At 43.5% G+C, this 17353-nt stretch overlaps 1 protein-coding gene across 1 annotated transcript in view; it reads right to left on the bottom strand.

The window, feature by feature from the left end:
- Positions 1–17353, bottom strand: part of CNTNAP2 (contactin associated protein 2) — a 1101400-nt gene that overhangs the window by 683672 nt on the left and 400375 nt on the right. Inside the window, exon 3 of the mRNA XM_068156823.1 lies at positions 13957–14150. Within this exon, the coding sequence (XP_068012924.1) occupies positions 13957–14150 (194 nt within the window). The remainder of the gene's footprint in view (positions 1–13956; positions 14151–17353) is intronic.

Here is a 17353-nt window from a genome sequence, read left to right as displayed (position 1 = left end):
TGGCCTGAAGGCATCAACTGTGCTAAGCCTCCAGAGGAGAAAGTAACTCGTGCTGAGGAAGCTCCTCCTTACAATGACCTTTCTGATGATGAAAAGAAATATGCTTTGTTCACAGACGGTTCCTGTCGTCTTGTTGGAAACAAGCGAAGGTGGAAGTCTGCAGTGTGGAGTCCAACACGCCGAGTTGCAGAGGCGAAAGATGGAGAAGGAGAATCCAGTCAGTTCGCAGAGGTAAAAGCTGTCCAGCTAGCTCTCGACGTGGCTGAACGTGAGAGATGGCCAAAGCTTTATCTCTACACCGACTCATGGATGGTAGCCAATGCTCTATGGGGTTGGCTAAAGAACTGGAAGAAGAGTGGTTGGCAGAGAAAAGGAAAACCCATTTGGGCAGCCAACCTATGGCAGGACATTGCTGATCGAATCGAGAGAATTCCAGTGAAAGTGAGACACATCGATGCTCACATTCCTAAGAGCAAAGCTACTGAGGAACAGCAACACAACCATCAGGCAGATCTAGCTGCAAGAGTTTCTCAAGTAGACATGGACTCTAATCTTGATCTCGACTGGAAACACCGAGGTGAGATATTCTTAGCTCGGTGGGCTCACGATTCGTCAGGACATCAAGGCAGAGATGCAACATACCAATGGGCTCGTGACAGATCCATAGACATTTCCATGGATGCTATCACACAAGTCATCCATGACTGTGACATTTGTGCTGCTATTAAGCAGGCAAAACGACTTAAGCCCTTGTGGTATGGTGACAGATGGTCCAAGTACAAGTATGGTGAAGCTTGGCAGATTGACTACATCACTCTACCACGTTCTCGTTCTGGTAAGCAATACGTGCTTACTATGGTAGAGGCAAACACTGGATGGTTGGAAACTTATCCAGTTCCACATGCAACTGCACGCAACACCATTCTCGGTCTGGAGAGACAAATCCTGTGGAGACACGGAACTCCAGAGAGGATTGAGTCAGACAACGGAACTCATTTCAAGAACAACCTTGTAAAGAGCTGGGCAAAAGAGCACGGTATTGAGTGGATATTCCACATTCCCTACTATGCACCAGCTTCAGGGAAGATTGAACGCTACAACGGTTTGTTGAAGACCACTCTCAAAGCCATGGGAGGTGGATCTTTGAAAAACTGGGAAAAACATTTAGCACAAGCAACCTGGCTGGTAAATAGTAGAGGTTCAGTGAACCGAGCTGGACCTGCACATTCAGATTTGCTACGGAAAGTAGAAGGTGATAGAGTTCCTGTTGTTAGAGAAAAGAATCTGTTAGGTAAAACTGTTTGGGTATTCTCACCCTCAGGAGAGGCTAAACCTGTCCGAGGGATGGTTTCAGCTGAAGGTCCGGGTCACACTTATTGGGTAATGCAAGAGAATGGTGAAATTCAGTGTATTCCACAAAGAAATTTAACTTTAGCTGAAAGAGGTTGATTTCAAACTGCTGTACAGCTACATCGCGTCCAAAGGAAGAATCAACGAGGAATCTATGGTGCACGAACCCTGAGATCCCTGAGAGCCCTGAGTCAACTAAGAGACCCTGAGAAATCCCTGTTTCCCTTTTCTTCGCTTCGTCAGTGAAGAAATGAACTGTTTTCCATTTTTCTCATTTTCTGATTTTCTTGGACTTTTGAATCATCTACATCTGAGCATAGCCGGAATGGACTATGAACTTTACTCACGAACTGTAAATATCGTTTTGGATTAGATGGACAGTATGAACAGCCAATGAAATTGTTTAGAAGGGGTGGACTGTGGCCGGTTGACGTTGCCCCCTTAAGAAAGGGAATATGGTGGACGGAAGTTGGTAAACGGAAGGAATAGTCTAAACTAATTTCATTGGTGAAGTGGGAGGAAGCACTTTTCGGAACTGGGAGTGAACTGGACATTTCCACGACTTTTCTATCAGTCTTGCTTCCGCCTTTCTACGGTGCGGCTGCTCTCTGTCCCTGTGCTGGGCTTTCTGCCAAGGCTCCGGCCTTGAGAGAAAAACTGATAAGGCCTGTATTAACTCCTTTCCAATTAACACAAAACTGCTTTTAACTTCTTTCTTTCGCTCTCTCTCTCTTCTAACCTAATCTGGGGAAAGGGGGGAAAGAGGGGAAAGAGGAGGTGGGGAACCCCCCTCTCTGCCGAGAGGGGTTCACTCTCATTTCTGTGTTACTCTGTTGTATATCTTTGTATATATTGTAGATATTGTAAATTTGTAAATAATCCCCTGCATTCTCTACATTGCTTTGTAAATATAGCTCCACTGCTTTGCTAATTCAGCTTGTGAGGTTTTTTTTTCCTTTCCCTTCAATTTTCTTTTCCCTTTACCTTACAAGGGGGAAGGGAGGAGGCTTCTCGGCCTTACCTTCCACCCACCACATAGAGTCACAAAATAGAGGAGGCTGGAAGGGACCTCTGGAGATCATCCAGTCAAACCCTCTGCTACAGCAGAGTCATCCACAGCATGTTGCCCAGAACTGCAATGTCCAGGTGGGTTTGGAATCTCTCCAGGGAAGGAGACTTCACAACCTCCCTGGGCAGCCTGCTCCAAGGCTCCAGCACCCTCACAGCAAAGAAAGTTTATCCCCATGTTTAAGTGGAACTTACTGTGTTCTAGTTTGGGCCTATCGCCCTTTGTCCTGTCACTGGGCACCACCGAAAAGGGCTCATCCCCATCCTCTTGCCCCCCAGCTCTTGCTGAGCATTGAGAAGATCCCCTCCCAGGCTGCTCTTCTCCAGGCTAAACAGTCCCAGGTCTCTCAGCTGCTCCTTGTCAGAGAGATGCTTCAGGCTCTTCAGCATCTTTGAACACAACCTACAGAAGTATGCTAGGAGTTTCAAAAATCTATTCATGCTCTGCACACACCAGCTGAGAAATGAAAGCATTCCTGTTCTGCAAACAACCATTGTGGGTCTTGCTCAGTGCAGTGCACGATCTACAAAGTCTGTGTCTTACATGTCTTGGCAGAAGCATGATGCAGTTCAGCCATGGTTCCTGTCATTGCTGAGCTGACTAAGTGCACAATGCAGTCTTGACAGCTTCCTTAGGGATCTGCCCACCGTATTCATTGTGGGATGATGACACTCCAAGGTATCTGGAAACCAAGCCACCTGGGAGCTAAAAAATGGATTTAGGTGCCTGCCCTTAGATAAGTGTTTAAAATTTGATGGGTTAACACAAACAGACAAGTAGTCCTCAGTCTAAGAACAACATATTAGAAAGTAATCCTTTAGAATTGGAACACTCAAGCAAACTACAGTGCAAGCCTCTAACATTATCCCAATTTTTCTTTTATTTTTTGGCTTGTACAGAATAAAGGGAGGGCTCAATACTGTCTGCCACTGCATCAGGAGGAATTTAATCTTCTGTCTACTTGGCATACTCTATGGCAGATTAAAATAGTTGTTCTTGTGCCTCTGAAGAAAGACTAACACAATCATAGAATCTTTCCTTCATAATCAGGGTAAGAAGTGTGCAGTGAACAAAATAACTTTCATACATCCATAGAATGGTTTGGGTTGGAAGGGACCTTAAAGATCACCAAGTTCAACACCGAGCCCATCCCACCATGGGCAGGAACAACTTCTATTAGACCAGGCTGCTCAAGGCCTCATCCAGACTGGCACATCTCCAGGGTGGGAGCATCCATGACCTCCCTGGGAAGCCTGTTCCAGTGTCTCACCATCCTCACTGTAAAGAAATTCTTCCAGTCTAAATCTACCCTCCTCAGGCTTCAATCCATTCCCCCTCATCCTATCACTACAAGCCCTTGTAAAAGGTCCCAATAGTCACAAAATAAAAAGTGTAGGCCTTATAATCAAGCTACAGCTTTGTAGCAAAAGGCCCTCTTGGGGTGCCAGTGAAAGACCTAATTTTTTTTTGTTTCCAGATAGGTCAGAATTTTAAACTAGGATGACTGTTTATCCCAATTTGGTGTTAGTCTTAGCATTCCAACATTTAAGAGGCCATCAGACATTCTGCTATTTGAATACGAACAGAGTCTTTGGCAGAGAACTCTTTCCCCATGATATTCTAGATAAGCCCAAGTATGTTTCTCTAAAGGCATTAAAAATGTATACAGTTTTGCTTAACAGATTCCACACACAGGAGAGGAGATTAGGAAATGGGTTTCATCAGGATAAATAAACCTTTATTAGAATAAACCAAACCAGGTTGGAAGAGACCTTCAAGATCATCGTGTCCAACCCATCAACCAATCCAACCCACCCAAACAGCTAACCCATGGCACCAAGCACCCCGTCAAGTCTCCTTCTGAACACCTTCAATGACGGCGACTCCACCACCTCCCCGGGCAACCCGTTCCATAGCGCAATCACTCTTTCTGTATAGAACTTCTTCCTAACATCCAACCTGAACCTCCCCTGGCGCAGCTTGAGACTGTGTCCTCTTGTTCTGGTACTGGGTGCCTGGGAGAAGAGACCATCATCAGCCTGTCTACAACCTCCCTTCAGGTAGTTGTAGAGAGTGATAAGGTCACCCCTGAGTCTCCTCTTCTCCAGGCTAAGCAGCCCCAGCTCCCTCAGCCTCTCCTCATAGGGCTTGTGTTCCAAACCCCTCACCAACTTTGTTGCTCTTCTCTGGACTCGTTCCAGCAAGTCAACATCCTTCCTAAACTGAGGGGCCCAGAACTGGACACAGTACTCGAGGTGTGGCCTAACCAGTGCAGTGTACAGGGGCAGAATGACCTCCCTGCTCCTGCTGGCCACACTGTTCTTGATGCAGGCCAGGATGCCATTGGCCCTCTTGGCTGCCTGGGCACACTGCAGGCTCATGTTAAGCCTACCATCAACCAGCACCCCCAGATCCCTCTCTGCCTGGCTGCTCTCTAGCCACTCTGACCCCAGCCTGTAGCACTGCATGGGGTTGTTGTGGCCAATGTGCAGAACCCGGCATTTGGATGTGTTAAATCTCATGCCGTTGGATTCTGCCCATCTGTCCAGCCTGTCCAGGTCTCTCTGCAGAGCCTCTCTACCCTCCAGCAGATCAACTCTTGCCCCCAGCTTGGTGTCGTCAGCAAATTTACTGATGATGGACTCAATGCCCTCATCCAGATCATCAATAAAGATGTTAAAGAGCACAGGGCCCAGCACTGATCCTTGGGGCACACCACTAGTGACTGGTTGCCAGCTGGATGTGACACCATTCACCACCACTCTCTGGGCTCGGCCCTCCAGCCAGTTCCTAACCCATCGCAGTGTGCTCCCGTCCAAGCCATGGGCTGACAGCTTGGCCAGCAGTTTGCTATGGGGGACGGTGTCAAAGGCCTTGCTGAGGTCCAGGTAGACTACATCAACAGGCCTCCCCACATCCACCAGGCGGGTCACCTGATCATAGAAGGAGATCAGGTTGGTCAGGCAGGACCTGCCCTTCCTAAATCCATGCTGGCTAGGCCTGATCCCTTGGCCATCCTGTAAGTGTTGTGTTATTGCACTCAGGATGACCTGTTCCATGATCTTGCCTGGCACTGAGGTCAGGCTGACAGGCCTGTAATTCCCTGGCTCATCCAACCGGCCCTTCTTATGGATGGGCACCACGTTGGCCAGCTTCCAGTCCTCTGGGACCTCGCCAGTGAGCCAGGACTGCTGGAAAATTATGGAGAGTGGCTTGGCCAGCTCATCTGCCAGCTCTCTCAGCACCCTAGGATGAATCCCATCTGGTCCCATGGACTTGTGGGGATCCAAGCTGCTAAGGAGAGTTCCAACTACCGCCTCATGGAACATAGGGAAACTGTGCAGCTCCCTGGCTCCTTCTGCTAGCTCTGCAGACCAGCTGTCAGGAAGACGTTCTGCCCTTCTAGTAAAAATTGAGGCAAAGAAGGTGTTAAGTATCTCTGCCTTTTCCTTATCCTTGGTTACAATGTTCCCCTCCGTATCCACCAAGGAGTGGAGGTTTTCCTTCCCCTTCCTCTTACTATTAATGTATTTATAGAAGGACTTTTTGTTGTCCTTCACAGTAGAGGCCAGTTTAAGTTCCAAGTGTGCTTTTGCCTCCCTAATTCTCTTCCTACAAGACCTAGCAACATCCTTAAACATTCTGTGGGTTGCCTCCCCTCGCTTCCAAAGGTGATACACCCTCTTTTTTTCCCTCAGTTCCATTAAAAGTTCATGAACCATCCAGGCTGGCCGTCTGCCCCGGCGGCTCATCTTCTGGCACATTGGCACAGCCTGTCCCTGAGCCTTCAACAATTCTTCATTGAAGTAGGTCCAGCTCTCCTGGACCCCTTTGTTTTTAAGGACTTTATCCCAAGGAACCCTCTGAATTAGTTCCTTGAGTAACCCAAAGTCTGCCCTCCGGAAGTCCAGAGTGGAGGTCTTCTTGCCGCCCCTCTTGGCTTGACCAAAAACCGAGAATTCAATTATCTCGTGGTCACTGGACCCCAAACACCCTCCAACCACCACATCACCCACCAGTCCTTCCCTGTTGGTGAAGAGGAGGTCAAGCATAGCCTTGCCCCTGGTAGGCTCTCGCAGCACCTGGGATAAGAAGCTGTCCTCCATGCATTCTAAAAACCTTCTAGACTGTCTCCTCTCTGCCGTGTTGAGTTCCCAGCAGATGTCAGGCAGGTTGAAGTCACCCATGAGAACAAGGTCCGGAGATCTTGAGACAGCCCTAAGCTGCCTATAGAATGCTTCATCAACAACTTCCTCCTGGTTGGGTGGTCTATAACAGACTCCAACCAGGGTGTCTGCCCTGCTGGTCTTCCCTCTAATTCTTATCCACAAGCATTCAACCCGATCATCCCTAATCTCCATCTCAATGGCATCTAGTGTCTTTCTGATGTACAGGGCCACCCCTCCACCCCTTCTTCCTCGCCTGTCTCTCCTGAAGAGCTTGTAACCATCAATTGCAGCGCTCCAGTCGTGTGAGTCATCCCACCACGTCTCTGTGATGGCAACTATATCATAATTTTCCTGCTGCATCAAGGCTTCCAGCTCCTCCTGTTTGTTACCCATGCTTCGTGCATTAGTGTACATGCACTTCAGCTGGGCTGCTGGTTTCACCTCCAACTCTAGCTTGTCGCCCCCAGACTCTTGTCTGAGAGGACTCTCTTCAGCCCCTTCCCCCTTCGAAACTAGTTTAAAGCCCTGTCTATGAGACCCGCCAATTCCCTACCCAGGATTTTTTTATCTTTGGGGGACAGTCCGTTCTCATATACAGTGATCTTTCCCCTTCTCTGGGACAGATGTACTCTATCTGTTGTCAGCTGGCCTGGTGCAGTGGAAAGTTTCCCAATATCAAAAAACCCAAAATTCTTTTGACTGCACCAGCCTCTAAGCCACTTGTTAACTATAGCTGCTGACCTGTTCCTTACTGTATTCCCTCCTGCAGTTAAAGGTATTGATGAAAAAATTATTTGTGCCCCTGACCCCTCAACCAGGTCTCCCAGGGCCCTGAAGTCATCTTTGATAGCCCTGGGAGTTCTGGTTGCAACATCATCATTCCCTAACTGCATAACTAGTAAGGGGTAGTAGTCAGAGGGCTGTACCAGTTTAGGCAGCCTACTGGTAACATCATTAACTTGGGCTCCTGGCAGACAACAGAGTTCCCTATGAGATGGGTCAGGCCGACATATAGGGCCCTCCATTCCCCTCAGAAGGGAATCACCAATAACAACTACCCTCCTCTTTTTATTGAGGGAACAGGTCCTGATGCCAGCAGAAGACTGTTTGACCTTAGGCTGCTTTGCCTTAGGCTGTTTAATCTTAGGCTGCTTAGCTTTAGGGAGAACCCCAGATGGTGTGTCCTCCGGCATCAGGACCACCTCACCCTCAATTTCCAGTGCTCCATATCTGTTTTCTAAGAGCAGTGGGGAAGGTGAGGGGAGGCAAGGAGGTTTAACTTTGCGTCTTTTGAGAGTAACCTGCGTCCGTTCACCTCTGCTTTTTGAATAACCAGCCTCTGCTGGGGGAGCCTGCAGAGCCTGCTTACTCCCAGTCAACTCTTTCCTCTTCTGATTCTGATTCACCTCTTTTCTCTTTTGGTCCATCTCCTTCCTCCTCTGGTTCATCTCTTTCCTCCTCTGGTTCATCTCTTTCCTCCTCTGGTTCATCTCTTTCCTACATTTCCTTACATTTCTAAGGATAGCAAACTTATCCCTCAGTCTGGCCACCATATTAAGTAGATAGTCAACCTGCTCACACCTTATACAAGAGTTGCCCCCACTACCCTGCGTCTCAAGGGCCAGGCTCCAGCATTCTCTACAGCCAGATACCTGGACAGCTACCTGCTTCTGTTCTACCTCCGTCTGGGTCGACACTGATTTTTTAAGGGAGATTTTGCTGCGAGTTACAACCATGGCTGTCCCTGGCCACAGCACCTACTGCCAATTTAAAAACAAAAAACAAAAAAACAACAAAAAAAAAATGGGCGGCGCGTGAGCGTACAGGAGAATACAGATAGCACTGGTATTTTTCTGTGAAGTTCTTCAGGGTTTCCAAAAATCCCTTGTCAGCAACTGTCTGCATTTCTAAAGGTATCCTGTCAACCATGGTACTATATTTTTTGACCTACTAGCAATGTTACATTAGATATAGAAGAAAGTCTTGCTTCACTACAGGGAAAAAAAAAAAAATCTTCTGTATCCATAGCCTTTCAGTCATGGGCTCTCAACATATAGGCTAGCAATGTGTACTAAGTGCAGAGACATATTGACTTTGGTGGGAGCTACACCACCTCATTCACTCAATACTCAGTAAAGGTGATATTGGCTGTTGCAAGTGAATGGAGCAATCTTTATGAGATGAAGTGATACAGGGGCTCAGCGGCAACATCCAGGCAAGCTAAAACAACGAAATTAAGAAAAGACACACAGGAGATTTGAGGAGAAAAATGAAATTTAACTTACACACACATGGAAAGTTAAAATTTATAACAGGTGTTTTCAGTAATAAAATACCTGGAGAATTAAGAGCCAGTAAAAATGACACTGGTCACCTTGCAGGCATTGCTATGGAGACAGCAAGATAGCCAGATATAAAAATCCTTCCAGACAGGATAGGTCAGGGCATCCTTAAATAGAAAACAACAATAAATTGAAAACATTCCCAAAAGACTTCAGGGCTTTGCTATAAACTCTAGTCAGAACTTTTGCACCAACTAATAAATCAAACTATTCCTCCATGTTTAAATAGGCCTGCACAGTATCTGGTGGTCCAGTAGCAAGTCAGAAACAACAAATGGCAGGTCACAGACCAGTCTAATCACATTTCATATTTCTAAATGCTCCTAGAACTGCAAGTCAGTATAATGCCATAAAAACTAAATTGGTTTAATAAGGTAATTCAGTTCAACAGAAGTACTTGAAAGAAGCAACGAGTAAAAGTTCCAGGCCCATAAGCCCATTAACCTAGCAAATCCTTCTGTGATGTAAGAATCTATGTGAGATCCTAAGGAGTAACCACAAAAAAAGACAGCAGCAGTAAGTACCAAACTCAAGAACTGTTTTACACTATTCTTTATTAATGTGGTTCAGTTTAGGGACATGGAAATAAGTTGGCTCTCAGGGAAAAGTAGTGACAGGTTTTACAAAGCAAAGAATTTGCATGTGTCCTTACAGAGGGAAAGCTTGCTACAATTCATTTTTCTTCACTTGGACTTGCAATGCACACCGGATCACAGGATGTTAGGGGCTGGAAGGGACCTCCCGAGATCAAATCCCACCCCCCTGCCAGAGCAGGACCATAGAATATAGTGCAGGTCACACAGGAATGCATCCAGATGGGTCTTGAAAGTCTACATAGAATGAGACACTGTCTTTGCATCCTCAATTATTGGGGCTGCCTCCTTGTTCAGTGGTGGGCCTACTCCTTCCTTTTTCTTCCTTTTCCTACTGATATATTTGAAGATGCCCTTCTTGTTCTCTTTAACTGTCTTTGCCAGTTTTAGTTCCAAGAGGGTTTTGGCCTTCCTTGTTGCCTTCCTACATGCTCTGGCAACTGCTCTATAGTTCTCCCGAGTGCTAAGTCCCTTCTTACGTAAGCCGTAATTTTCTTCCATGAGATATCCTCAGAAGCTCCTTGCTCCTAGCACATCTACCTGTTTTTTTGCTCAAGGGAACACACCTATCTCGGACTCAGAGGAAGTGCATTTAAAAAGTGAACAACTTTCTTGGGCTCCTTTACCCTCCAGAGTCTTAGCCCATGTGATTCCTGCAAGTGTATCTGCAAAGAATATAAAGCTAGCCCTGTGGAAGTCCACACAAATCACTGTGCTCTAAGATGCATGCAGTGAGCGCTTATTTAGCTATCAATAAACATCCCTAGAGCACGTGAAAGGAACTGTGAATGTGAACAGAAACACTGAGCAGGTGACTCCCACAGAATTTCAGCTCAATAGAGCTGCAGATGCCTACCTAGACATTAAATGTTACTTCAGATCTGTCTGCTGGTTAATAGTTCCAAAAGACACCCAAGAAAACTAAATACAATCACAGAATCCTTTTAGTGGAAAAGATCCTTGAGTCCAGTTGTCAACCTAACATATGAGGTCTCACAGCCTGAAAAAGTTAATCATGTAACTCACTTGTATTCCACAATGAATTTTGGCTCAATGCTGTGCCAAAACACTCCAAAATGCTGAGAGTTCCTTTTCCAATGCAAGCTAAATCCACCAATCTCCTTCCTTCAATGTTGTCAGGAACAATGCAAATGAAGAGACTGCATTTCTCAAACAGTAAGTTGCTTCTCAGTGCCCAGAGAAATGCAAGTTCATTTTACCAAATTCCTGATTATTTCACAGAAAAAAAAAACCAAACAACACCCCAGAATGATCACCAGTAATAATACAAAACAAACAAAACCCACACTAAATCCACTAAAAATAGAGCTTAAAGCCAGTAGTTAAATAGATAAATCACATGCTTTTCCAACATTCTTCATAGTGAAAGCTATGTAATCATTTAATATCTTTTCAGTAACAAAAACACTACAAAAGCAGATGCTATGCATAATCCACTTTGAGTTTAATTAAAACTGAAAGAAAAACAACCACAAAACCAGAAAACCGTAACTGCTTTTAACTGAAGCAGCAGCCACGTGGCCCAGGGCTACATCTTCTGTAAAGAAACTAAAAACCTGCTTTCATTTACATCTTTGCAACTCCACTGATGTTCACTGAGGCTGAAGATGAATCAACTACAGGATATATTTTGGAGGTCCCATGCAAAGGATCTGCACTCCACTTTTCTCCATCAGGATTTTGTTTTCTTTTGGAGTGATGGTACAGTAACTTTCTCTCACATCCTGACTTTGATATATTCAAGTATAAGGCAAGGAGACAGGTAAGAGCTAGAATAATCTGACAGCTGACAGGTAAGACCTAGAATAATCACATTCTAACAGATCTCATAAGACCTCTTCAACTATACCAAGGACCTTCCAGATTCTTTCATAAAAGGACTGAATGCTAGAGGTGCACAGCTCTGCCACTAAGGCTTATAATCAGGGCTTCAATGTTTTCATAAGCTATCAACATTTTCTTGCAATACCTATAGGACTTACTTGCATTATGCTTAGCATGAGGCATTTACATGATCTATACCTGCATTAGGAAATAGAACTCTTATATGGAATCATAACTGGTATATATTTGCTAGGCAAACTGTTGTCACTGATACAGAAACCAATCTATACCAAACCAAAGATATCATGTGTACACAAATCACCCCAGTGGATTGATGTACCAAGAGAAAGCTCACGACCTATCAAAAGTAGAATCACAGGCTACAAGAGCCAAGATAGGAGCAGCGATCGAAATTCTCTAGCTGCTGGCATTTTATTGAAAGAGGCCACACTCACTCATCTGATTAAAATTAATGGAAACTGAAAAAACACAACAGCAGAGAAGGGGTGGGGTCAGGAAACCTATTTCACAGAACTGGGAAGCTTACTCTAAATTCACCTTGAAAGCACTTTGCCCACCACAGACTTCCTGAGAGCCTTTTTATTTCTCTGCTGCTTAGGAGGTAATTATAGAACTACTTTCCTTCCCTGGGTAACACCTGCAGAAGGGTGTCACATCAGCAATTTATGCAGGTTATCATGGTTTGTTCCTAACTAGATCTCTGAAATTACTTCTTCGTTCTCTCTCCAACTCACCTAGCTTCATTTTTTATTTCCTTCTGCTTCCCGTACCTCGTCCTCTGTGTCATAACTGCTTTAGTATTCAATATTGTGGAACTCTTCACTTCTGCTTTCCTCTTTTTCTTTGCTTTCCCCTTTAAATTTACTGTTGTCAGAAAGCAGTGACAGTCAGGCGTGGGAATGATGAAAGAGGGACATTAATCAAAAGCAACAACGCACATTTCTCTTGTGAACAGAGCTTCTAAAAGGTACCAATCCAAAAGGGAAAGACTAAATATTTCCTTAAAGAATTTCTAAGGGCACCAGAATCATGTGAGGTGGAAGAATCTGACTTTGTGAGTTTAAATTCCTGTGTTACTTGCCTCATGTGATCTGCTGTGGTCCTGCAATATGAACGGCAGAACCCAAAGAACAGCAGTACTGCAGCACGCAGTTTACCAGAGACTGAGCATTCCCAATAGAAGTAGCAGACTTGCATAGCCAGTAACAGACCAACATCATCAACTTACCAGATATATGTAATTTCTAATAAGGAGAAAAAGGAAGTGGGTTTTTTTTTTCATGAAGAAGCTTTCAGTATTTCTGTGTTAAGAGGTGACAGAAGAAGAAAGACTTTCTACAAAGCTCCCAGAAAGGTGTGCCACACTGGAAACAAACAGCCACAGCTGCGACTAAGTCTACCAAATCATGTATTACCAAAAGATTTTCCTTTCAAGGTATTAAAGCCAGATTTTTCATCAGCCAAAATGTCCTACTTTATATATTGTTCTCTCAGCCAGCTGCATAGCCTTCTCCCATTCCCCTGAGATAAATTCTTGGTGGTTTCAATACAGGTTGTCGAAGAAGTACCACCTAGTGTTTTTTTCTTCTCTCTGTCCTCTCAGCTTTAGTTCCTCTCTCTCTCAGAATCCTACCTGGCACACAGAGAAGGTTTTTTCAATAAATCAATACCGCAATAAAAAATGACTGCCTTTATGCACTCCACATATTATCTGAGTTTCTCTTATACAGATAAAACCATTCACCTTATGCTCTACATTTGACATTCAATTTTAATAACAGGCCTTAATAAAAGAAGCACCTGGCAAAGATGTGAATCTAAAATACCACAAGGTTGAATCCTGCCTGCTTTGACAACTTTTTCCTCATGAGGCATAATGGCTAATCAATTTAACTTGGTTTCAGAAGGAATGAAAGCAGTTTGCTGTTTTCAAAACATACTTCTGGAAAAGAATAAACATGTGAAAGATCTGCTCTGACGATAGGCACGTTGACTAACGGCTATCATTTTTTGTCAGCAAAATGGAAGGCTGCTGTTTCCAGCAAGACTGAAATTATCAGCTTAGCCATGAACAACATAAAAGAACCAAACCCAAAATTATATGCTTCTCCCCTCCCCCTAAAATTATTACAGAATAAATATCCCTGTATCACCTCTACTGAAAACAAAGCATGTATGATCAAACTGCTCCCCAGCACACAAAGAATGATTTGTTCCAAACTGTTATGGTTGATAGCAGAATTTCCAACGCTACTTGTGTGTCTCACATTCACTCCATGAAACCAGTCAAAAGGAAGGAAAAGGAAAGTCAAAGCCTAAGAGACTCAGTGATGAATTCCAACAACCAAAACCACTATTATGTTCTCATCACTACCATCATCCCAAATGGAATGATCATTATCCAGAGATAGTTGTCGCAACAGCAGCTGCAACTTGAATCATTTCAAGCTAAGTTCTGCCCTGCCCTCACAAAACCAACACTGCAGAGTTGTACAAGTCATGGGTCTCCTAAAAAAACAATCAATGCTGTAAGTGCACAACACTTCCATTTTACCCCAGTAACTTACCCAGATATTTCCATCTTGGTGGTATGGTTTCCAGTTCCTCCCTGTGTCACTGTAGAGCATCCGATACTGGGTGACCCAGTCAGAACTGCTGTATCTGCCTTGAGTTGCAATCGCACTGATCTGTTTCCTGCTTCCAAAATCCACCTGCAGCCACTGGTAGTGATCACTGTCTGATGGAGACCAACCTCCTGCACCTGTTTTGGAACAGAAGCCAGAGATTCAGGCCACAACCACTGGCTTTAAAACAAACACATGTGAAGGTGCTGATTACTGGAAGGCAGCCCAGCTGAGAGGAGTTTAATACCAAAAAACCTTGACTGCATGCAAGAGAAATATGACTGTGCTTCTTTTTTAAAAGGCATCTTTGGCACAGGTGTTAACCCTGTTGCCTGAATCATTTTATGATATAATTATAAAGATTTAATGGGCTGCCTGCTATTAATTTGATGCTTTTATAATGCCCTACTTACAGTTTATTATTTTTTTCCAAATCATAATTGTTCAAAGGTTGACCAATTTGCCACAAAATCCTTTGTTTGAGTACCTTGGCACAAATCAATAACAAACTTTGGATTCCAAGTGCCTTCTCAGTAGCATTTTTCTTTAAAGAGATGGCAGAGGTGAAATGAGAGGAAAGAAGAGCAAGGTCTCTGCATTTCTCCATTTCACTCAAAAATCTACCAGAGGAACTGAAAAGTGAGAAGGTACTGCAGGGCTGGATCCAGTTTTGATCTGCTGGGTGTACAAGCTGTCACAGATGACACTGCCAGATGTCTCACACAAGTGTTATTGCTCTTTATGGGTCTATGAATTAACTTGGTAGTCATATTATTATTCTCAGCCACTAACTACATGGAACTGTTCTAAGGCAAGAAGGCCACTGATGCATAGATAAACGTTGTATAAAGACACTAATGCAAATTCTTAGTCTTCTGACATAAAAAATATTAAGAAGAGAATTATGGTGGAATACTACAGAGAAGGATAAAATTTCTACGCTAGATATTGTAATGATATATTTACCATAATGATAAGCATTAGGAAATGACATGAAACATTATAAAGAATAAATGCATCAATACAGAGAAAAAGTGACAAACAGATGTCTTTATATTCACAACAGACATTAAGATGCAGAAAACAAAACCCTTACAGACTTAAAGTGATTACAATGTGGTTGGGTGGTTTTGTTTTTTATTTTTTCCCCCTTTTCTTTTATGTTTGAACAAAATAAATGGCCTGGCATTCCATGAAATCGCCCAATTTTTGTTGCTTTTAATTTTATTTACAGACTTCAACTGATGTCACAAAGCCAGCCTGTTTGCCAAACAAGAACCTCTTTGCTGATGCTATGGTTTCTATATGCCCACCAATAGGCGGCAGCATTGGCTCAGGCTTGGACAATTCCAGACTTACGCAGCTGTTAATATTTGCAGGTCTTAGGACACATATATCACTGTTCTGGTATCACTGGGATCATCTGATGCCATAAGTGGTTGCCTCTCATTATAATTTGGAGTGTAGTACTGCACCAGTGACGTCTGATTTGTGAAGATGTTTAAAATGTACAACAGATCCTTTGTCCCTGTACCCAGCAGTATCAACAGGGTAATTCAGGTGCAGGGAAGAATTAAATGCTGTTGAAAAACAAATAAAGCAAAGGTCTTGCAGGCAAAAGTATTTCCACATATTCCCAAATTCAGACTTGCTTTGTTTTTGCAGAGGGTGGTAACGGAGTAATTAAAAGAGAATACAGCTTCTTCATGACTGCTATGGAAGGAGTTCAGAACAGTTAGCTCTACAGACTGAGCACAACCTTACATCTTTAAATCCCTGTCCAGCTGGCATTATCTGAGACTGATGGCATACAAAGAAGCCACCTTTGTAAAAGGACCCCTTTGGTGGCTCCAGGAAAGGTAAGGTTCAAAGGTGAGCATTCAAACATTATTATGAAAGACAATGCTGATGAATCCATCCATAAAATGTCCTTCAGCAATTGTGATTTTTGCAAAAGGATGACGTAATACAGCTGCAAGAAGACTAAAACAGACATTATTATGGGCATTACTTCTGCAGGAAATTTACATTAAAATAGGATGTTTTTACATGTAAAAGAAGACTTTCAATTACAATATGATATAAATTTATTTTAGCATGTTAATATTAATGAGGTGAGACATCCTTAACTAATAAACATCTTCTGGTCAGGCATTGCAATAGGTTGCCCAGGTGGGTAGTATAAAGTCATCATTTGTGGAAGTTTTCAAAAAACCTCTAGACATGGCATTTTGGGACACAGTTTAATGGCCATGGTGGTCTTAGGCTGCAGGTTAGATTTGATGATCATTAGAGGTCTTTTCCAACTGAAACAATTTAATGATTCTATCTTCTTCATTGTAAATTGCAACTAAGTTTCAGAAAGTCTTCAACTACAAATCCATTGAAAAGTTTGGGTAAACTGAGTGCTAGCATTCATTTTCCCATGTTTTTAATATAAGAAGAAGAAAAAAAACATTCTTCACATCATGCCTGAGAAAAGTTAATGTTATAACATTACATGGAAATATAAATATTGATAGATGGCCTGCCTTACAACCATGTTTACTAAGATGGAGTTAGGACTTTTAGTCAAGATTGAAGATGGCACTAAATAATATTATCCCCTTCCTTTCATGACCTCTATTTCAGTTACATATTTTCTTTCTGACTTCTGCAAGCAAGTCATACACTGGTCAAAAGTATGAAGGAAATACATATTCTATTACAGCTAAATGCCCTGCTCAGCAGACCAGTGTGGGAAGGGAACAATGACCAGCTGGGTAGACATCAGCCCGTGACCAGAAGCAGCCTGTGGGGATCAATTGAAAGTTCCCTTCAAGATTCATCAAGCTGTGTAATACAGTGGAGCTCATTAATGTGTTCAGTTTGATTGTGATATGTGTAACCTCTGCTGATTCAAGGATTGATAAAGGTCCTTCAGGTTTTTGAGATGCATGCTCTAAAAAAAAAGAAATAAAAATTAAAAATGTGCATTTTATAACAAAATCCCCTCTGTGAGATCTTTGCAAAGGCCCTGAGTTTTGAAGAGTCAAAAGTAGGATTTTATTTCCATGTACTCTAAGCAGGTACTTCCCCAGAAATGTGCATGTCAGCATGGAGTTTTCTTCTCCGTAGTAACAAGTGATAGGATGAGATAGGAGGTTTAGGTTGGACATTAGAAGAAACTTTCTGACTGAGAAGGTTCTTAAAGACTGGGGGAGGTGGTGTTTGAAAGATGTAGAGATGTGGTGCTGAGGGACAGCACTTGGTCTGCACCCCAACCCTTGGTGCTAGCTCTCCCTATCAGTGCTGTCACTGTCAGCAGCAGCCACTGCCTGTGCAAGCCTGCCCTGAGCTG

This window comes from Melanerpes formicivorus, unplaced genomic scaffold (genome assembly GCF_026170545.1).
Source record: "Melanerpes formicivorus ecotype bairdi unplaced genomic scaffold, bMelFor1.0.p_v2 SCAF_35, whole genome shotgun sequence".
Lineage (NCBI taxonomy): Eukaryota > Metazoa > Chordata > Aves > Piciformes > Picidae > Melanerpes > Melanerpes formicivorus.
The sequence above is the reverse complement of the archived record's forward strand: the minus strand, read 5'-3'. Positions and strand labels throughout refer to the sequence as shown.